Consider the following 22,467-nt stretch of genomic DNA (forward strand, 5'->3'; position numbering starts at 1 on the left):
ATTTCATGGAAGTATTTTCTGATTTTTCCTGTGTATTTCTCTACCTTGATAACTGAATCATCAAGAGAAATTAAATTGTGTAGCTGTATAAGCATAATTTGTTAACCAGTGCTATACAAATAACTACAGATGCAGACATGAATGATGTGAGAGCAAAGAGTCAACGCCACCTGAGCCCAGCATTCCTTTGAGCTTAAAAAATTTCCTTATGTTCATTTGTCTTTGAATTTTTTTTTTTTTGAGGGGGGGTTACCAGGGATTGAACTCAGGGGCACTCAACTACCGAGCCACATCCCCAGCTCTATTTTTTGTATTTTATTTAGAGACAGGGTCTCATTAAGTTGCTTAGCGCCTCACTGTTGCTGACGCTGGCTTTGAACCTACAATCCTCCTGTGTCAGCCTCCCAAGTGGCTGGGATAACGGGGGTGCGTGGCAGGTTTTTTAAAAATGTAGTTATATGCATATTTCCTCAAGCCCTCATTTCTGAACCATGAATCAACATTGCTGTTCCATCTCACATTAGGCTCCTTGGGTGGGTTATGGGCAGCTTTATACACTGCCATACCTGGCTGCCTGCAGATGAAATTGCCTTTTATACTAACAGCAGGGTACTATTGGCTACTCTGGGTTTATTTGTTTGTCCACACTAAGTTTGTTGTTCAGGCTTGAAAGCAAACTATCCTTCAGTCTTTCTCTTATTGTGAGCTCTTTTGTAGATTATGTACTTGAAAAACTGTTGATTTTGCCTTATTTAAAGAAAGAACAGTAAGAGGAAACCCAGTTCAACCTGGCTCCGTGAGTAGTGTGGTCTTAGGTTAATCAATTAATCAAGTTAATCTTAAGTTGCCAGGCTGGGCAATTTAGACCGACTCAAAAATAAATTTTAAAAAGTGTGGGATGGGGATGTAGCTTAGTGGTAGAGCCTTTGCCTAGCTTGCACATGATCCTGGATTTAATTGCTTGTACCACAAAAACAAACAAAACCCCTTATTTGTCAGTTTGTATTCCCTAATTAATGTAGGTGGTTTGTGGGCTGCCTTATTTATTTATTTTTTATACCTTTATTTTGTTTATTCATTTATTTTTTTCCCCACAATACCTTTATTTCATTTATTCATTTATTTTTATGTGGTGCTAAGGATCAAACCCAGTGCCTCACACGTGCAAGACAAGCTCTCTACCGCTGAGTCACAACCCCAGCCCCTTGTGGGCTGCTTTTTACTCAGTATTAAGTCAGGTGATTTGCTCAGGTCGTCCTGTACCATTGTTTTCAGTTTTCACTTTGTAGGTTCTACCTACCTCTGTTAAAAGCCTAAAATTAATGTGTGTTGTGGTGTCAGCTTGTGTTACACTTGCTGTTTAGAGTACTGTACATGACGTAACACCACTCCGTTAGCTATGGAGTAAATTCTGTGGTGCTTTAGATAGGTAGCTTTGACCACTTGGGATCAGGCAAGCATCCTTTCGTGGACTTCTCACTCCGTGCTGGAATCGTATGGGTTTGTCTTCATTGCCTCCTCCTAGCTTGGCATTTTGGTTCCCCGATAAGCTTTGTAGTGGCAGGTGCTCTGCCTAGTTATTTGCTCCTTGAGGATACTGATGCTATTCAGGTAGTGGTGCTAGCCCTTCACTTCACTCTGTGTGTGCACTGTGGACCAAGAAGAGCCAATTTATGTAGTTTTTGCCACCTTTGCACAAACCCCCACAACAGATTTGTTCTAGCTTCTCCCGCTATGTAACCAGCTCTTTTTTTTTTTTCTTTTCTTAATAGCATTGGAGATTAAACCCAGGCATATGGTACCACTAAGCTACATCTCCAGCCCTTTTTATTTTTCATTTTGAGACAGTGTCTGGCTTCATTACCCAGGCTGGCCTTGAACTTGTGATTGTTCTGTGGTAGCCTTTGAGTCTCTGGATTACCGCCATGCACCACTGTGCACAGCTGCCCTGCTGTTTCTTTGATCTGGTTTGCTCTTTGCCTAGCTTTACTAGTTGTTCTTTCTCTTTTCTTTTAAACCACGCTGTCCTGTTTGTTTCTCTTGACTCCTGTAATTCCTGTAGCTGCTGCTTGGGTCTTTCCTTGTGGGTTTTTTATGTGTTCCCTTTCTTTTGCCTTTGGTGTATTTTTGGTTTTGATATTAATTGGAATTAATTATTCCAAAGGTGGAATTATTCTGGAAACCCAGAAGTTCCAGAAAACCATACTCTAGATACCTTAGGGTTATTGTGTTTACTATTCAGGTTTATTTTTATGTAGATGATTATGTTTTGGGATCTCAGAGGCCTCTTAAAGTAATCTGTTAAATGAATCATACAGTGATGTATTTTGTGGACTGTCAGACTTGTCCTCATTAATCACTACTACTACTGACATTACCACTGTCATCATCATTATCACCTGATTTTTGTCCCCATGACTAACATTTGCTCCTGCTTTTGTGTATGTTTCTTCCCCTTTTTTTGAATCCCCTGTCCCTCCATTCTTGACCCACTCAGTCCCTACTTGTTCTTCATTCCTCCATGTGAGCATTACTCATCCCCAGTTCACCTCTCTCACAGACAACTGAGTGCTTCCGTTCTGGTTCTTAGCACACTGTTGTTAGCTCCTATCATACCCATTCTCAGTTCTCAGACATGTAGCCACACAGTTGTCCCTCCTCACATCTTCTTGTGGCAACTTTTGCTCCTCCCCTTATCTCTGCTCACGTGGAACCTAGCCAGTGGCCTGTCTGAATAGACTCACTTTAGATTGCATCCACACCTACCCTTCCCCATTCTTTCTTTTCCTTGCTTTATTGTACTCCAGAACACTATGGTTTGATATACTGTGTACTTATTTTTTTTTTAATTTGTACAATACATTTATTTTGTTTTTTTATGTGGTGTAGAGGATTGAACCCAGGGCCTTGCACATGCTAGACGAGCACTCTGCTGCTGAGCCACAACCCCAGCCCCCTGTGTACTTACTGATCAAAATTATCTTGGTGTCTTTACTAGAATATAAGTCTCAAGAAGGCAGGCATTTTGTTCCCTGACATTCTCTAGTTGCCTAGAACAGGGCTTGGCATATAGTAGGGTTATACATTATTATCAAGTAAGTTATCAATTACTTCTCTCTCTCCTTAGGATATAGTTAGAAAGCAGAAAACACATTGTAGTTCTTACATTTGTAAGATGTAACGAGTACTTGGCAAGTGATTGACACTTCAGTGGCTACGGGAGATTTAATACTATGCCTTTCTATATTGGTTATTAGAAATCCTTCCTTTCAGGGAAGGGTATTATGTTACAATGAAATTATTGTGAGTCAAAAGCAATTAATACCTTTGGAGACTTTATTCTTTTGTAGAAGTGGTTGTCAGAAAAAGTATTTTGGGATGTTAGCATTACCTTTCTGTACGTAGGCCCACACTTGGAGACAGGTATTTTAATTAAAACTTAAGAGAATTTATATGTTTGAGGCTGACATATAATCTTTAGCATTCTTACCTTACATGTTAAAAAAGAAAAAAGCCTCATCACTTTACATTCAGCTCCATATCCTCAAAGGGCACAATCTTTTTTTTGCTTTCCTTCTTGAACATGGTACATTAAATTGAAAGACTGCCACTTTAACTATGTACTTCCTTTCTTAGGAATCAGAGAAGATCATTGCTGAGTTGAATGAAACCTGGGAGGAGAAGCTTCGCAAAACAGAGGCCATCAGAATGGAGAGGTCAGGAGATTAAAATCTGGGAATGTTTCTAAGTTTTTTGGGGCATTTTGGTTTCTTTTATTGTAAAAAAAGATGAAATGGAAGTTAAAAACAGCCTGGTATGGTGGTGCACACCTGAAAGGGGGCTAAGACAGGAGGATTGCAAGTTCCAGACCAGCCTGGGCAACTTAGACCCTGTTTCAAAATAAAAAATACAAAAAGAGCTGGGGATGTATCTCAGTTGTAGAGCGCCCCTAAAATAATCCTTAATACTAGGAGGGGAAAAAAGTTCAGTGAAGAACTTCCCCTCCTAAAACACAAGACAAATTATCAATCTGGCTGGGACTTGCAGCCAGTCGGATATACACTTTAAAGAGAAGTCCACATATTTAAAGGTTTTCAGTGGAATCATGTGCATAATAGTTACCATACTACCTGTTGCTGTGGCATAAAAATGGAACAAATTGAGGAAGAGTATTTCTTCGCAGAGAGTAGACTACCTTTGACAAAGGCCCAAATCCAAAGAGCTATTCTGACCACTGTCTTTCACTATATCCCTTTTCTACTGTAAAGTGGTGAGCATAAGCCAAAATGGTACTTTCGCTATTGGAATAAACGTATACTTAAAAAATATCAGTTTCTTTCTTCCCCCTTCACAAGAAGATGAGGTGGGATCAAGTTCTAATGTACTGATATAGTAAATGTAACAAACAATAAGAATTTTCTTATTTGTTTTAGAGATTTTAAGCTAGAATTACTGAATCAAAATGAATGGTGGGCATGGGTATATAAATAACATTTGAGAGAATCATATTTATAGACCATATTCCATATATCCAAGTCGTTTCCTTAGATTCTGGGTAAGTGTTTCTTTGAGTTTATGAATTTCTGTCTGTCTCCAAAATCAGATGAGGCAAAGGATTTTTTTGTTTTGTTTTTTATTTTTTATTTTTTTGTGATACTGGAGGTTGAACCCAGGGCCTTGTGCATGCTTGGCAAGCATTCCATCCTTGAGCTACAGGCTGACAGTTATCTGGGTGACTAGAACTTTTATACTGGAGTATTTACTTTGGGCTGCTTGTCTTAAAAATAATTTTTCATTATTGATGAGATAAGCACATAATTCCATATTTGCGTTACCAACTCTAGATTTGACTAATTGTTTTTTGCTTTATATACTTTATCAAACTTTATTTTTCCGTTTTTATCTGACTGATTTAATTGACATTTTGGTATAAGTATTTAATTTACTTGAACTTGTTTTTTCCAGAGAGGCCTTGTTGGCTGAGATGGGAGTTGCCATTCGAGAAGATGGAGGAACTCTAGGGGTTTTCTCACCTAAAAAGGTAGGAAACAATGTATAAATTCTGCTTGGGGGTTAGGAATTGTAGCTTAGTGGGAGAGTACTTGCCTAGGATGCTCAAAGCCCTGGATTCAGTGCCTCACTCTGCCAAAAAAAAAAAAAAAAGAGAGAGAGAGAAAGGGCTAGAAATGGTGATGTATGCCTATAATCCCAGTGGCTTGGAAGGCTGAGGCAGGAGGATCACAAGTTCAAAGCCATCCTCGGCAACTAAGTGAAGCCCTAGGCAATTTAGTGAGACCCTGTCTCAAAATAAAAAATAAACAGGGTTGGGGGTGTGGCTCAGTGGTGAGGCGCCCCTGGGTTCAAACCCCAGTACCCAAAAGAGAGAGAAAAACACTGAATTGGTGAGTGGTTACTTTGTCTTTCAATGCTGGGCTTTACTCCTCCTCTTTTGTATCTTGTTATTTGGAATAATTTCAGAAATTTCTGATTTCATTTCATAGTATGGTATTAAAAGACAAGGGCACCCTGTTTCCAAAATACCTATCCTGTTTACAAAAAACAAAAACACTCAGAGGCCACAAATCTGTACCTTTTGGCTGTGCAATTCAGTCTATAGTTGTCTTCATTGTTGCTTTCTTTTAAATTTCCAATGTAATCTAGCACGCTGTGCTTCAGTTTGGCTACTCTTTCTATGTACGTTTCCCCCACAGAAGTCATCAACTCTGCTCTATAATTTTTTGGAACCAATTTCAACTGTTCAGGTTTGTGTAGAAAAATACTGCTCCAGTGATTTATATTATTTATAACCATTATACTGAGTAAAGCAGTTCCAGCCCTTATCCTTTGAGACTCCTTTTCTCCCTTGTTTTCTTTCTTTTTTCCCCTTCGATTTTCTTAAGATTTCAGTAGTTACTTTCCTAACTCCATAATCATAGTCGTAGAGTAGTTTGATACCTTTCACTAATTAGATTTGTAAGTTGTCTTTTTTTTTGTTGTTTTTTCATATTAGTTGCTACTTAGTTACTGTTCAATACTGGAAAACCAATACTATAAGATGCTTTTATGTACTTGTTTATGTGACAATGATGGAACATCTACATTGATGTACAAAGCATATATTTCATACCACTAAAGAATGGCCATTCAGTGCTGGGGTTGTAGGTCAGTGGTAGAGCACTTGCCCGACACATGAGACACTGGGTTCGATCCTTAGCACCACATAAAAATAAATAAATAAAAATAAAGATATTGTGTCAATATACAACTAAATATATATACAAAAAGAATGGCCCTTCATTTCAAATGACCTCAAACTAGCCAATTAAGACTTTTAGACATCTTTACACATAGTTTTGGAACAGAGATCTCTTTAGGTTAGAGTAGAAGAAGGAGGGAATTTTGAATCGGTACTTTTCTTTTATGTCTCACAGTTGGAGACATTATTGTGATTTTTGTGAGGATTCTTCTGGTTAGGTTTTTTTTTATCATGGTCACATAAATAACATTTTTACAAATTCCAATGTGTCATTTTTCAACAAAAAAGATTGAATTAGGACAGGGGTTGTGGCTCAGTGGTAGAGTACTTGCCCAACATGTGTGAGGCCCTGTGTTTGATTCTCAGCACTGTATATAAATAAATTAAATAAAGGTCCATTGACAACTAAAAAAAAAAAATTAAAAAACGATTGATTTAAAGATAATTTAGAGGGCTGAGTTTGTGGCTCAGTGGTAGTGGGCTTGCCTAGCATGCGTGAGGCACTGGGTTCAATTCTCGGCACCACATAAAAATAAAATAAAAATAAAGGTCTGTCAACAACTAAAAAAGTATTAAAAAAAATAAAGATAATTTAGAGGGGCTGGGGTTGTGACTCAGTGCTAGAGTACTTGCCTAGCATGTGTGAGGCACTGGGTTTGATTCTCAGTACCACATATAAATAAATAAAGGTCCATAAACAACTGGACAAAATATATATATATATATACACACATATTATAAAACTAGAGCAATAAGTATTTTGTATGTTTATATAAATATCAGTGTTTTTATTACTTTTCCCTTCAGTAACACATGTATTTATTCAGATATATTACCTATAATGGTAGATATTTTAGCAGTTACAGTTTTGATAGCATTTAGATTGTGTATATATCTAAAGGTATTTCATAATATCTTGTAGTGTTAAAAACCGAGGGGAAAGGGGCTGGGGTTGTGGCTCAGTGGTAGAGTGCTCACCTAGCGTGTGTGAGGCACTGGATTTGTTTCTCAGCACCACATAAAAATAAATAAAATATGGGGCAGGGCTGTGGCTCATTGGTAAAGTGCTTGCCTAGCATGCCTGAGGCACTGGGTTCGATCCTCCACACCACATAAAAACAAACAAACAAACAAATAAATAAATACAAATAAATAAACAAAAGTTAAAAAAAAAAAAAAACAACTTAGGGGAGGGACTAGGCTGTAGCTTGGTGGTAGAGCACTTGCCTAGTAGGTGCATAGCTGAGGATTTCATTCCCAGTATCACCCAAAAAATTGTGGGGAAATTTTTTGTAACAGCTTATAAAACTTATGATATTTAATGTGAATCATCAATAACTTGAACAAATATTGTGATATAAACAATAAAAGATTCCAAAGACATCTCTACTTCCAAAGCATTTTCTTGCCCACCTTGCTTTAACTTTCTTCGTTTCCTCAGGAAAGGGAGGGAGAGACCATTGTCCACCTCCAAATTTAGTTTTTTTTAAAAATAAATTTTTAGATGTTGATGGACCTTTATTTTATTCATTTATTTATATGCAGTGTTGAGAATCGAACCTAGTGCCTCACATATGCTAGGCAATTGCTCTACCACTGAGCCACAACCCCAGCCCCTCCAAACATAATTTTAAAACTGTTTCTGATAATCTCTTTTTCTTAGTCCAAAGAGGAGACTTAAAGAATGCTACCCAGAGAGGGCTTGGACTCTCTCAAACAAGCCGGGTTCTTAAGCACAGAGGTGGATGGTAGTGGAGATGGAGAGAGGTTTTCCAGTTTCCTTTTAACCATCTTTGGCAGTCCTTTTCTTTCTTGTCATCTGACTCTTTTTTCGTTTTTCCGCATTTGCTGGCACACTCTTGAGTAGATTTTGACCCCGAGGCCATGTGACATATTTTTGGATTCCAGTGGGGTCTTTTCACCAAAGAAGGTTGGTTTTTAAAACATTTTAGAAACATTAGAGTTAGTTGAAAAGAATTTTTAGAAGGTGTTATTATTGAATTTTAGAAATTTTAGTTTTTACATGTTTTTTTAAGGTAAAGAGAAATAAAGTAAAGACAATAACTGGGACCATGGAAGAACTGATGTTAATTATAGGAGGTGGCAGGGGATGGGGTAAATTTGAATAAAAGTAAATGAAAAATTAAATCTTTTGCAATTTTTGCCCATGCAGTTACAAAGATTGTAATTAACCCACCCAGAGAATCATTCTGTTTTGATTTTTTTTCTTTGGGTTCACTATGCTTTGACCCTAAGAACTGGGTCTTGTTCTTTATCCCAGAACTCATGTAATAGAATGCATGGGTGTGGTATAGGGAGGCCTGAAGAGAGTGTTTTCTCTTTATTATAGCTTTAGAACTAGTAATGAAAGATCTTCTTCAGACTATGTGGGGAAATCTGAGAAGCCTGGCCTCCTGTGGGCTCCTGTTGTTACTATATCCCTTCTTATGGTGCCTTTCTCCAAACTGATAATCTGTAATCTTTTTTCAGACCCCACATCTTGTTAATCTTAATGAAGACCCACTAATGTCCGAATGCCTGCTTTATTACATCAAAGATGGAATTACAAGGTATATTGGTGTCTGATTTTGGTCACTTAATGTTTTCTTTTTTCCCTAGGTGATTGTTCTTTGAAAAACAATTTTTGAAATGATTTGCTGTTTATCCTATCTGAAACCATTATGAACTTTACTCTTTCAAAATGATGTATGCAAGTGGAAACAGCTAACAGTTTTTCTCTAGAAGACCCTAAATGAAACTTTTCCTTTTAACACCTTGTATGAATTCATTCGGGAGTTTAGTTTGCTCATATATTTATTGTGCTGTACAATTTATATTGGTGTATGGTTCTCCCTGGTTTCTTATTCTCATGTAGGGAGGTTCATTATACAGGAGACTAGAATTTGCAATTGAAAGCTTTGGAAAGAAAAAAAGCAATAGGTTTTCTTGTACATTCCAAAGTATATTCTTTGGGAGAAAGAAGTTCATTGTTTCTAAGTGCTTTTTGTGTCTGAATTTCCCTGGGAAACACTTTCTCTTGTGTTCAGGGTTGGCCAAGCAGATGCTGAGCGGCGCCAGGACATAGTACTGAGTGGGGCCCACATTAAAGAGGAGCATTGTATCTTCCGGAGTGAGAGAAACAACAGTGGTGAAGGTGAGAGTTCCTGGTTTGAGTTTCTTCTGTAATTTTTTATTCTATAGTATGAGAAATCCTTAAGACTTGGTATTCCCTGTCTCTGTTAGTGATACTTGTTATATAATCTTATTCTGAAATATGGAGGAAGCTGGGATGCTTATAAATTCGGGAAAGGACATAGCTGCTTTACATGAAAATAGCATGGACAAAGGAGCCCTTTTGTTACTGCCAAGAACTGAGCAGGACATAAGCAGTTAGGCTTGGTCTTGAATGTTAATTATTTAATAGAAAAGTAAGAGAAGAGTAAATATCCAGGATAATAGGAGATTTGAAGAACTTCAAGTCTTAGCTGAGTAGATTTTCTTTTCTTTTTTCTTTCTCTCTCTTTCTTCCATCCATCCATTCATCCATCTATCCATAGGGGAGAAAAAGTTGATCTGATTTTTGCCTGGGCTATTAACAAAACAGCAATAATCTAATGGTGTTTTTGTGTTGGTATTCTGGCTTCTTCCCTTAACTGAAATATTAGCTTTTAATCTTGAGTTTCTGGTTATTACCTACATCTCAAACTTAACATTTCTACTGGTTTTTGTTTTATTGACTGAACTGTCAGAATATTGTTGAAACTAATATTTCCTATCTTCTTCAGAGGTTGATAAAATTTAGTTTAATACTTCTGTCTTAGCTCCAAACAACTTCTAGTGTTACAACTAAATATACCCAAAAAGAAGTACCTTATAGATGCTTTAGCCACTTGATTGGTTGTAGGAGTCTATTCTAATTACCATAAGTCCTGATGGTCAATTGTTTTCCATTAGTAATTACATTGGTTTGTGGTGATAACATCAGTTTGTGTTCCTCCTAGTTATTGTAACCCTGGAGCCCTGTGAGCGCTCAGAAACCTACGTGAATGGCAAGAGGGTGACCCAGCCTGTTCAGTTGCGCTCAGGTGAGACTGGGAGAGGTTTGAAGTCTTCAGCAGTGTGCAGATGGCTTGTGTGAGCAACTCTCAGATTTTTCTTTTTCTTTGTAATTTTTATTTTTTATGGTGTTGAGGATTGAACCCAGAGAGCCTCATGCGTGCTAGGCAAGCTCTCCACTACTGAGCCACATCCCCAGCCTGCTACTCTCACTTTTGACTCTATTATTGTTGGCACTAGAATTATGTTCTTGTAAAATGTCAGAAGCTTTAAGGGAGTGAGGTTATTAAACTAGAAACTACACATTTTAAAAATTATTTCTTTAAAAAATGAAAGTAAAATTTTAAAAAATTTAAAAATGATTTCTTAACCCTATTTCTGTTTTGTGCTAGGAAACCGCATCATCATGGGTAAAAACCACGTTTTTCGTTTTAATCATCCGGAACAAGCACGGGCTGAGCGGGAGAAGACTCCCTCAGCTGAGACCCCGTCTGAGCCTGTGGACTGGACTTTTGCCCAGAGAGAGCTTCTGGAGAAACAAGGAATTGATATGAAACAGGAGATGGAGAAAAGGTAATCCACAAATATATGGCCCACATGACTTTCTCTTCAACAATAATACATTTGTGAAGCCACTCAGTGATTTCATAATTTATTCTTTCTTGTTATATACTTTTATTTTTTCCTTTTAGGTTACAAGAGATGGAGATCCTGTACAAAAAGGAAAAGGAAGAAGCAGATCTTCTCTTGGAGCAGCAAAGACTGGTAGGAATCTGTCCTGAATCTGCTAGCATTAGGAAAGGGTAGCTGTTCCACACCTTCCCTGTGCCCACTGAGGAGCTTTTGTGGCTCTCATTGTGTCACACACTCTTCTTTCATTTTCTTAATGGAGGACTAACTTAAATCTCCTGGCAACTTTAGCCTGAACAACTGTTTCATAGAGGTACTATTTTGTGCCTTTTATGTCTTAAAGTCAAGTCTTTACTTCTATCACAGTCTCAAATAATGAGAATTTTTCTGGTACCTTTGCCTTTTGGGTAGTGATTTTTGAATCAATAGTGATCCTTTTAATAATTACTCTGAATATTGAATTTGGTGGGATTTTGCCTTGGTTTTGTTTCTGATCACCTGATAGTACTAATTCTCTGCTCTTGGGCTGACTTGGGGATTGTTCTTGTGCTGGGCAGATCTTTTTTTTTTCTTTTTAAGTTAAACTGTGTCTAAAAGTGATGCTGCACAGTTGCATGTGTTAATCCTTTTCTGTTCCCCTGCATGGAGTCTGAATTCTCAATAAGATTCTCAGTGGCATGAGTGGGAACAGGGGCTGCAGACCCACCTCAGACAGGAGAGGGAAGTTGCAGTCTTTGGAAAGGATTTGGGTGCACAGCTGGAAAGCCAGTTGAAGGTACCAGCTCTAATGCTAATGGCTTTAGCATTTTATTATGCAAATTGATTTCCAAGGTTTGATAGTAACTAACTCATGAATAAATTGATCTATTAGTAGATTTTCATTTTTAAAGGCAACCAAATTTGAATAACAAAGCTCTGGTTATAAGAAGCTCCTTGACATTCATTTGATGTGCAAGAAAAAAGTGTTAACTAACCTGTGGATGCAGATTAGGAAATTCTCATTTTTTAAGATTCACGGGTCTTTCCTTATGGTAAGGAGCATTAGGGAGAAAGCTAGAGCATTGGCTTCTTCGCTTAACACCCTTATGTAGCCATGTTCTGTGCTTTGAAGAAAATGGGGCTATTGTTTAATGGGCCAAAAAAGCCAAGGACTCTAGCAAAAAGCAGCCTTTTCAAGGAATTCAGTTTTCAGGCTTGGTAGTGGCTTAAACTAGTTCATTTGTTGTCTTGGAAATTATAGTAAAGCCCCCAAAGGGCAAATCAGATGTTTAGGGCAAGATAATATCAGTGTTAACAGATAAGAGTCTCCCTCTAGGAGGCCCACTTGAAATTAGCTTTGATAAAAACAGAGATTTAGCAACCTTATGGTTAGGGCTTGAAAGGTTTGTGTCACATGAAGAAGCCTTTTATCGTAATGATATAGTATGATTTAATTATATGTCTCTGATGGTTTATGAGAGATCAAATGAGGACAGGTGTAATTAAGCTGTATTTGTAATTAGCAGTAGGGTCTTGTGTTTTTATAGTGCTTGATAATTTACAAAGAACATCCATCATTTTATTTGATCCTTGAAACCACCTGTTTGGTACATGTATATATAAATAAAATCCTAGTTTATAGTTGAGGAAACTCAGTTAAAAAAAATTTAAAAACCGCCCCCAAAACCCAAAATACTTTCTTGCCCTTGTCCATTTTTGAACCCTGCTAAATCATGGATCTGAGGCTTGAACTTGGGTCTTCTGATTTGCTCAAATGTTCTGTCCATTAGAGCAGTGCTTCTCAACCTCCTGGGAGTCTTGTTAAATTATAGCTGCGTGTTGAGTAGGTCTGGGGTAGGATTTGTGATTCTGCACTTCTAACTAATTCCTGGGTGATGCCAATTCTATTGGTTTGGGACTCTACTTTGGGTAACTAGGCACAAAAAGAATAATGATGCCTGGTGCTCTCTATAACCCAGAGTTAGTAATCATTCTGTGCCACAAAATAAAGACACTGACCATTAAATAAAAAGAAAGCAAATGTCTCTAAGTCATATTTAGCTTCTAAGGGATGTATATAGTCCACAGAAAACCAGTTTTGGTTATTATTTGCTCTGTGTATCTGAAAGTAAGCTGGTATTTCCGGAGCAGCTTTTTGCCATGGAATGTGCTTTCCTCTCCAAAAATCCAGCTGTCTATTCTACTTGTTTCTTCTTTTCTTCTTTGAGATACTAGAGATTGAACTCATGGGTGCTCTTCCACTGAGCTGCATCCCCAGACCTTTTTATTTTATTTTAGTTGAGACAGGATCTCACTAAGTTGCAAGGCTGTCCTTGAACCACTTGAGATCATCCCTACCTTAGCCTCCTGAGTACACCACCATGCCCAACTTCTACTTCAGTTTCTTTATCTCAAGAGGAGCTGATTCTTAACACTTTAGCCTGAAGAATATCATACATAATACCAGTAACATTATTGTATGGAAATGTATTTTTATGACTGTTTATCAGTCAACCAAATGATAATAGTTATAATATGCCCTGTAAGTAGATTGAAAGGACAAAAAATAAATTATTATTCAATAAATATTTATCTAATGTTTATTATGTAATTATTTTTTTGCCTAATGACAACATTAAAAAATCGAATTTAGGGGGCTGGAGATGTAGCTCAGTGGTAGAGCATTTGTTTAGCATGTGTAAGGCCCTGGGTTCAATCTCCAGCACTGAAAAAAGTAAATAAATGAGTGAATAAAAAGTGGAGTTCAGGCTCATAAGTTTCTGTGATGATAGGTTCCCCAAATGTGTCTCATTCCTATGTTACTGAGCATTCCCTCTGACAGATGGTGCTTCATCAGATAACCTTGTCCTTTTATGCTTCTGTTTTGGGTCTCTTCTGTCATTTGAATAACCTCTTTGTAGGGTCTCTTCAGGAGACCCCACTTTGCATTTGCTATTTAATGAAAACTGAAAGGTTATTTAGTGACTTATGAAGTGGTCAAACCTGAGTAGTTTTTCTAACCCTGTAATTAGTGAATCTAGATATCTTTTTGACATGAGATAGGACTTACATTTTTGGCACCTAAACTTTGCCTACAGCTTGTAGTATGTGATAGAGTCAGTGTGTGATAAGGTATTACATTTGAACTGTGAAGAGTACATATTCTACAGAGTTCATTTGGCAGTGTTTTAGAAAGAGAAAATTATGACCATTTGATATAACTTTGAGTTCTTTTGGATTTTTGTAGACTCTCATTTTATGTTTTATTTTATAGTTTAAAGGTATAACTTTTATATCATAAGCCTGGTATTAAAGCAATGATTAGAATAGTTGTCATTTCCTAAATTAGAAAATATTCATTTCATCCCTAAGTTATTTTAAGAGGAAAAGAAAAACAGCCAGTAACAATAAATGATGGTTGTCAATTATGTGGGAAGAATCAGGGAGTTTTGTGTTTTATAAAACCCAACTTATACATGTTCACACAAAAACAACAACAACAACAAAAAAAACTTTTCAAGTCAGTCATATTTTTTTTCTCTAATGTTTATTAATGTCATATTATCCCTTAAGATTAGCCTCTCTCTCTCTCTCTCTCTCTCTCTCTCTCTCTCTCTCTCATGCTGGGAATTGAACCTAGGGCCTTAGGCACACTAGGCAAGCACTCTACTGTTGAGCTATACCTCCAGCCCCCATTCTGCTTTTAACATTAAAAATGAAAAGAAAAAAAAAACAGTGTATAATCTGTAAGTTTAGCTTTATCTGCTTTTTGTTGCTAAGTTTTTAAATAGGTAGGTGTTATAAATGGGTTTGGCATATGTCAATAGAAATAATATGTGTATCAACAGCATCATCTTTAGATTCAGAAGCTAAATTATTGACATTATTGTTCAAGATTATTTTTTTCATTCCATAGAAAGTGACTATATATACAAATCTTTTTGGTCTAGAAACAAAGATACTATTTATCACTTTCAAGTCCTTTAAAAAACAAAAAAAAAACCATTTTCCTCACACATTTTTAGTAATAACAGCCAAGAAAAAAAAAGACATTATTAAGCAGGAATATTTCCATTTACTAGACTATCTTTTTTTGTGTGTGGGTCATGGGGATTAAACCCAGAGCTTTAATGTATGCTAGGCAAGTGCTCTATAACCGAGAAATACCTCAGCCCTAGTAGACGATCTTGAAATTCTAGTAAGTATTTTCTTTTCCAAGAAAATTACTTCCTGAATAGAAATTCTTCCTAATCCTATTATGTATAATTGTAAATCCAACATTGCCTTCTTTTTTTTTTTTTTAAATATTTTTTAGTTATAAATGGACACAATACCTTTATTTTGTTTTTATGTGGTGCTGGGGATCGAACCCAGCATCTCATGTATGCTAGGCAAGCGCTCTACCACTGAGCCACAATCCCAGCCCCCAACATTGCCTTCTTATAGCTCTGTGAAGTTTTTCAGAAAAGAGGTAATGATGTAGAGATAAACAGCTGAAAAAACAAGAGTTAAACATAGATTTTATAGGGGATCCATTTTACGTTTGTGTTTTATATATTCATTGGAAGTATTGTCACTTAAAAGTGATATTCCTTAAATAGCTAGAAATGCTATGGGTTTTTTAGATAGAAAACATCTCTGTTTTATATATTAAAATACCCTGTTATGGGGCTGGGGTTGTAGCTCAGTGGTAGAGCGCTTGCCTCACACGCATGACCCTCAGCACCACATAAAAATAAATAAATAAAATAAAGATATTGTGTCTATCTACAACTAAAAAATAAAATAAAATAAATATCCTGTTACTTTGGGAATTTAAATTTAATTTAAATTAAATTTAATTTCTGCTAAATTATATTTAGCAGAAGTCTATTTACCTAGTAATTTTTGATCTGGCAAATTACAAAATTTTGAAGATTAGATTTCATTGATTTAATTGTGTGAAAAAATAAATAAGATCCACTATAAGGATCCTTTTTTTAATGCTTCCTTGTTCCCTGGGTTACAAATATACCAATTAATATGCCAGTATCTGGGGCTGGGGTTGTGGCTCAGAGGTAGAGCACTTGCCTAGCACGTGTGATGCTCTGGGTTCAATGCTTAGCACCACATAAAAATAAATAAATAAAGTAAAGATATTGTGTCCAACTACAACTTTAAAAAAAAAAAATATGCCGGTATCTGCTCCTGGAAGGACTCAGTTCAGAACCCTCTTGCCTGACAGAAAAAAATTTGGTTGATAAGAACCTCACACGGTCTACTAGGTATTCTTAGCACTTTTAACAACATCTCTGTTTGCTTCTTTTCTACTTTCTCATCCTCTAACTCTTTTCTAGGGCTGCTCTTTTTAGTAAAGCTAAACAAAACCTGGCGTCCTACAGCCTTACTAACCTTTGTTAATCCGCCTGCTCATCACATCTTTGTATGGCATCTGTGCTCACTCACGGGGAAGGAGAATCTGGAAGAAACAACAGCAATAACCAAGGCAAATGTGGGGATGTGGCTGCATGGGTTGTTAGCATGTATGGGCATAGGTTTGACTCCCTTTTCTTGATACAGTGGAGATGTTATCTCACACTAAGTTGTTAAATTGTCAGATGACCTTAAAGTGGGAGACTCACTTCCTATAAGAAATATGATTGCATATTTCATCACTTAAGCCAGAAAGTGAAATTTTGGGTTAGGAATTCTAAATAAACTTTTTTTTTTCTTACTAACAGTAACCTACATAGGAATATGTCTTAATAGACTTCCACATCATTTATGGTTTTTTTTGGTTTGGTTTTAGTTTTTTTGTTTGTTTGTTTTGTTTTTAAACTGGTTAAGGCTTTTTTGCTTGCTTTTTCTTCAATTTGATTTTCCTTTTTTACATTTTAATTTTGGTTATTTTGGGGCCATTTTTTGATTTTGTTTTTCCAAAGGACGCGGATTCTGATAGCGGGGACGATTCTGACAAGAGGTCCTGTGAAGAGAGCTGGAAACTGATAACTTCTCTGAGAGAAAAGCTACCTCCCAGCAAGTTGCAAACCATTGTTAAAAAATGTGGCCTCCCCAGCAGTGGGAAGAAGCGTGAACCAATTAAAATGTATCAGATCCCTCAAAGGCGTCGCCTGAGTAAAGATTCCAAGTGGGTCACGATCTCAGATCTTAAGATTCAGGCTGTCAAGGAGATTTGCTATGAGGTCGCTCTCAATGATTTTAGGCACAGTCGGCAGGAGATTGAAGCCTTGGCCATTGTTAAGATGAAAGAGCTTTGTGCCATGTATGGGAAAAAAGACCCCAATGAACGGGACTCCTGGAGGGCAGTGGCCAGGGATGTCTGGGACACTGTTGGTGTTGGGGATGAGAAGATTGAAGATGTGATGGCCAGTGGTAAAGGTGGGACAGATGTAGATGACCTCAAGGTACACATAGATAAGCTGGAAGATATTTTGCAAGAAGTCAAAAAACAAAATAATATGAAAGATGAGGAAATCAAAGTCTTAAGAAATAAAATGCTCAAAATGGAGAAAGTCTTGCCCCTAATTGGGTCTCAGGAACAGAAAAGCCAAGGAAACCACAAAGCAAAGGAGCCTGTTGGAATTAGTGGACTTTCTGAGAATGATGTCAGTAAAGGAGACAGCGGAGAACTTGGCAAAGAAGAACGTGTTTCCCAGCTGATGAATGGGGATCCAGCTTTCAGACGTGGACGTCTGCGGTGGATGAGGCAAGAGCAAATCAGGTTTAAGAACCTGCAGCAGCAGGAGATAACAAAGCAGCTTCGTCGACAGAATGTACCTCATAGATTCATCCCTCCCGAGAACCGAAAGCCCCGCTTCCCCTTTAAGAGCAACCCTAAACACAGAAACTCTTGGAGTCCTGGGACGCATATCATCATAACAGAAGATGAGGTTATTGAGCTTAGAATTCCAAAAGATGAAGAAGGGAGAAAAGGAAATAAAGAAGAGAGCCAAGAAAAAGTGGGGAGGGCAGCTTCTAAGGACCCCCAGTTGCCGTGGGGCTCCCAGAACACACGAAGTCAAGATCACATCCAGGTTAGCAAGCAGCAAATTAATAATCAACAACAGCCACCTCAGTTGCGTTGGAGAAGCAATTCTCTCAATAATGGCCAACCGAAAAGTACACGCTGCCAGGCATCTGCCTCCTCTGAATCATTAAACTCGCACAGCGGTCACCCTACCGCTGATCTGCAGACTTTCCAGGCGAAGCGCCACATCCACCAACACCGCCAATCTTACTGTAATCATAGCACTGGAGGTCAGGTAGAAGGCAGTGCAGCCGGTTCTTGTCAGAAGCAGACTGACAAATCCAGCCACGGTAGCCAGTTTGTGACGCCTCCGAGGATGAGGAGACAGTTCTCAGCTCCCAACCTCAAAGCTGGTCGAGAAACCACAGTATAAGTTAACACTGGACAAACTGAAATGGTGTGGAGGAAACGGGCAGTGTTAATGTGGCTCATGCTTCGAGTGTTTTCATCCCTTGGCCTTGAGTTCCTACTCTTTACGTTAAGAATTTAGTATTGTGTTCCTCAAAATATTAACTGGTTTTATATTGTTAAAACATAAAACACTGGCAAACGTTTCAACACCTCCCTTTTGCTTTGATATCATCAATGGGCAGTTTCTAGAATTTTGGATAGAACATTGAGACCTTTATTTTTTGGAGATTTTCCTCCTTCCTTGGTGCCTAGATAATTAATACACTTACACCAACTTGTCTTATTTTGGTGTAAGTTTGTTATGTCTATGAATTGATCTGATATCCAGAAAAACCTGCCTTAGTTTATGCAAATACTCAGAAGGAGAACTTGATGTGTAGAATTAGAAGTCTGTTATTCCCAATGAGTGTTAGAAGTTAGTTTAAAAAAAATTCCATGCAACTGTGTGGATACAGCTTTGGATTTCTTATCCATGTCTGCTCTTGTCCTTAAGTATAATTGGGATTTTCATAAGCCCAAAATAAATGTCTTCAGACATATCTCCTGATATGTAGTTTTGCATCTTCCGTAGAGCTTCCATTTTTTAAAATTCTGTATTTTACGTAGAATTGATTCAGTAGGTTTTTTTCTTAATGAGTCAGAATATGTATGAAATTTGTCATATTATTGAATGAAATCTTTTAAATTGACACTGTTGTGGATTTCTGCGATTTGCATTTTGAAGTTTAATGTATCATTTCTCTCTGTCACACACACACACACACACCCCTTATCACTAAAATTGTGCCAACAGAAATTCCAACAAAAGACTTGAGTGCTTTGAACAGTATATATAAATTTATAAGGAGATTGTTTTTATGGGAAGAGGATGAGGTGGGACGTGAGGAGAAGGCTATGGGATATGGCTCTTTGTTGCTTTTCTCAGTTGATGAAATCATAAATAAAAGTTAACTTTGATTGGGTCTGGAATAAAGAGACGATCAATGATGAACTGCTCATTGGTCAGCAGTTGCCATGCTTGTGGATACTCAGGCAAGCAAAGAGAAGGCCTGATAAACATTTCCTCTATCAATTACCTCATTTTACTCTGTGGTCTCAGTTTGCCTCACTGGAGAATCCACTAAAAAAAGATGGATTTTAATAGGAAGAAAAGAATAGTTTTCTACATTCATCTTCATCTCTTGAACTTGTCAGAAACTTTTCTGAGGCAGTGTGAAGAGCCAGAGATTGCCTGACTTCACGGTGTTGAAGATTCCCAAATCACACTAAATCATCTGTCAAATGCTTGTCTTCCAAATAGTGTGAAAAACTGCAGCCAAGATAGCAGTTAGCTCAATGAAGCCTTCAAGATTGTGATTATGTGGTGGTTTTTTTTTTTTTTTTTTCCTTTTTGTGTGGGCACTGTGCTTTATTAGAACACATTATTTTTAATCATAGTATTTTTTTCTTTGTTTCTAAGAAAATGATTTCTTAATGCATAGAAACTTGCTTCTAATTAACTTTTTTTTCCTTTAAAAGAAGAACCTTTGGGGATTATTTTTGCTTTCATAGCTAGAACAGTTCTAGTCTAAGTTTCTGTGGCAGATTAGAGGTGGGTGAGTGGAACTTGCAATGCATTGACTTCATCATGATGGCAGTCTCCTGTGCTGTTTGGTTTAAGTGTATTCGGGAGGTTCCTTTAAGTCAGTCACTTCAGTGAATTGTTTATAAACCCAAATTGTCCTTCTTTATTCCTTTTTAGACATAATTATTCTGACTATTCCATTCTTATCAAAAATTAATTTTTTAATTCTAAAAATAGTGATTAGCTTTCAATTCTGGCAAAAAAAAAAAAAAAAACAGGCTCTTATTTTCTTAAGGCAGCATAGGCTAAGCATACATATTCTCATTTTGGGGGATAGTCTTTTAGTCTTGTTATGGATAGGTGCCTTCTTTTCCCATCAAATAGTAGGTATGAGTTACTTTCCACTGGTGATCAGGCGACACTAGAATGAAAGTTCCATAATAATTTCATTTGCAAATGTGGGTTGTGGTAAGAACTCTGCCCACAATGATATTCCAAAGAATTAGGGTTGTGTCTGTGCTTCATCTGCTGATCTAGGTGCCCTCATATTGCTGAAATGTTTGGACATCTAAAACCTTAATTTCATAGATGACCAGGCTAGGCATGGTGGCCACACCTGAAAATCCCAATCACTTGAGAAGCCGAGGCAGGAGGATCACAAGTTTATGATCAGCCTTAGCCATTTAGTAAGACCCTGACTCAAAATGAAACAGTAAAGGGCTGGAGATGTACCTCAGTGACAGAGTACCCCTGGGTTCAATCCCCAGTACCCAGCCCCCACAAAAAACCAAAACAACAACAACAACAACATCAAAATAGATGAGCAAGAAGAAATGAACCACTGTATATTGACTACTATATATGTCCCCTTCATGCGTTTCATGCTTATTTTAGAAAATAACTGTATGAATAAAAGTGTTTCATTGAATCTCTCACTAAATAAGTAATGCTATAAGACCAAAGAGAAATAGTCATCATTAAAAGATTATTTTGTTATTAAAGTATTCCTGGCTATTATAATAGCAAAACGGGAAAAAATGTGCTTATACTAATGAAATTATGTAATGACCTTACATTATGGGGCATTGTTGAAGAGACCTAATTAATTGGTGTACTTTCACAATTCAAAATGGCACTCCTTGGGGCATTAGACATTCTGTTATCTAATAAGTCTAAACACAGGGCATTTTCTTTACTCTTCTAATTCTTTCTAGCACTGTGAATTTCTTTCTCTTTTTGCTGGTAATGCCATGAATAGGAATTATAACATTGAAGTGACTTGAAGTGACCTTTTGTGCTTTAGGTTGATACTAAAACAGACAGACAAACACTGACTTTGTAACACCTGTCTGTATTAAATGCTGTCAGATCCCAGGAAGATAACATTGACTTCCCCCAGACAGCCAGCTACTATGCCCGGTGCCTTCCTGGTCCTTTGTAGACTTGCCTTGATGAGGTGTACAGAAGACTGGGCAGTGGGGAAGCTGCCTGTGCCCTGGCATACCTTAATGAGATGCCTTCTTAGGCACAATGCAAAGCAAGCATTCATTCTGTATTGTCAGAGTCAAATTTGTTATAAGGAGTTTTTGTAATTGTCTAGTTCATGTCATCTTTGCTATATTTTTAATTCTTCTCTAGGTATACTTGGTTTGGACCACTTTAGGTTGTGAAATGTAATGGTTTTCCTCCCGTTATTACTGTAAAAAGAAGCTTTGAATCTTCTTATTAATGACTGTGGATTTTCCCCTCAATTTCTTAAAACTATGCTTGAAGATTGTCTTTGAGTGTAAGACCTGCCTTTTCAGAAAGGGAGAGTTAGTTTGTAATGTTAAAAAATAAAATCCTCGTTTAATAAAAGTTGAAATTCTTGATCAAGAGTGTGGTTTCTCTGTGTGGGAAGAGGGAGAAATGAAAAAAGGTGTAATGCTCATTAAACTTATCTTTTATTTATTGCTTTTTCATATCATTAGATATTGCATATCTAATCTTGTTTCATATTCTACATGAACTTGAGGTTTTTTTTGAAGCATTTATATTTGCTCCAATTCTATTTAACAATATTCTGTCTTATAAGGAATCTTTAAGCCCCTACTTTTTGTTATATTTCTCTTAAGTATTTTCTCATATGAAATGAATATTACTTTGATTTCTTTGAGTTCACCTTGAGCAGGTTTCAATTTTTTTCATGATATGGTTCTTATTTGAAGTTTTTTAAAAAATGAAATAGTTATGCTTCCCTTTAAATGACTGATCCTAGATTTCTAAAAAGCTTTGAGTAACTGTATGGATTTTACTTTCTCCCCTTTAACCTATGTTTTATCCACCCAGATTTTTAATGTGTGCTAGAGAGAAAGCCAGACAATGCAGAATATTTCTCGTTAGTGGACTGACTTGACTTTTTATACTGGAAAACAACAGTCATGTACTATGTGGTAGAATACAATATCCACATGAGTTCTAACGTGAAATGATGAGCTTTAGAGAGTGTTAGGCTTGACTTGATTTGTATCTGGCCTCATAACCTTTCCTTTTAGGTATTTTGTA

At 37.1% G+C, this 22,467-nt stretch overlaps 1 protein-coding gene across 6 annotated transcripts in view; it reads left to right on the forward strand.

Moving 5' to 3' along the window:
• Kif1b (kinesin family member 1B) overlaps positions 1–22,467 on the forward strand; it is a 147,878-nt gene that overhangs the window by 64,051 nt on the left and 61,360 nt on the right. For 5 of the 6 annotated variants that reach the window (XM_071617338.1, XM_071617339.1, XM_071617340.1 and 2 more), the window contains 7 exons: positions 3,637–3,716; positions 4,966–5,041; positions 8,747–8,826; positions 9,304–9,410; positions 10,258–10,341; positions 10,705–10,885; positions 11,005–11,077. In XM_071617338.1, the coding sequence (XP_071473439.1) occupies positions 3,637–3,716; positions 4,966–5,041; positions 8,747–8,826; positions 9,304–9,410; positions 10,258–10,341; positions 10,705–10,885; positions 11,005–11,077 (681 nt within the window). Of the gene's footprint in view, positions 1–3,636; positions 3,717–4,965; positions 5,042–8,746; positions 8,827–9,303; positions 9,411–10,257; positions 10,342–10,704; positions 10,886–11,004; positions 11,078–16,842; positions 21,799–22,467 lie in introns of those variants that run through there. The other variant, XM_027947533.2, reaches the window with a different exon arrangement.

Source organism: Marmota flaviventris, chromosome 10, assembly GCF_047511675.1.
Source record: "Marmota flaviventris isolate mMarFla1 chromosome 10, mMarFla1.hap1, whole genome shotgun sequence".
Lineage (NCBI taxonomy): Eukaryota > Metazoa > Chordata > Mammalia > Rodentia > Sciuridae > Marmota > Marmota flaviventris.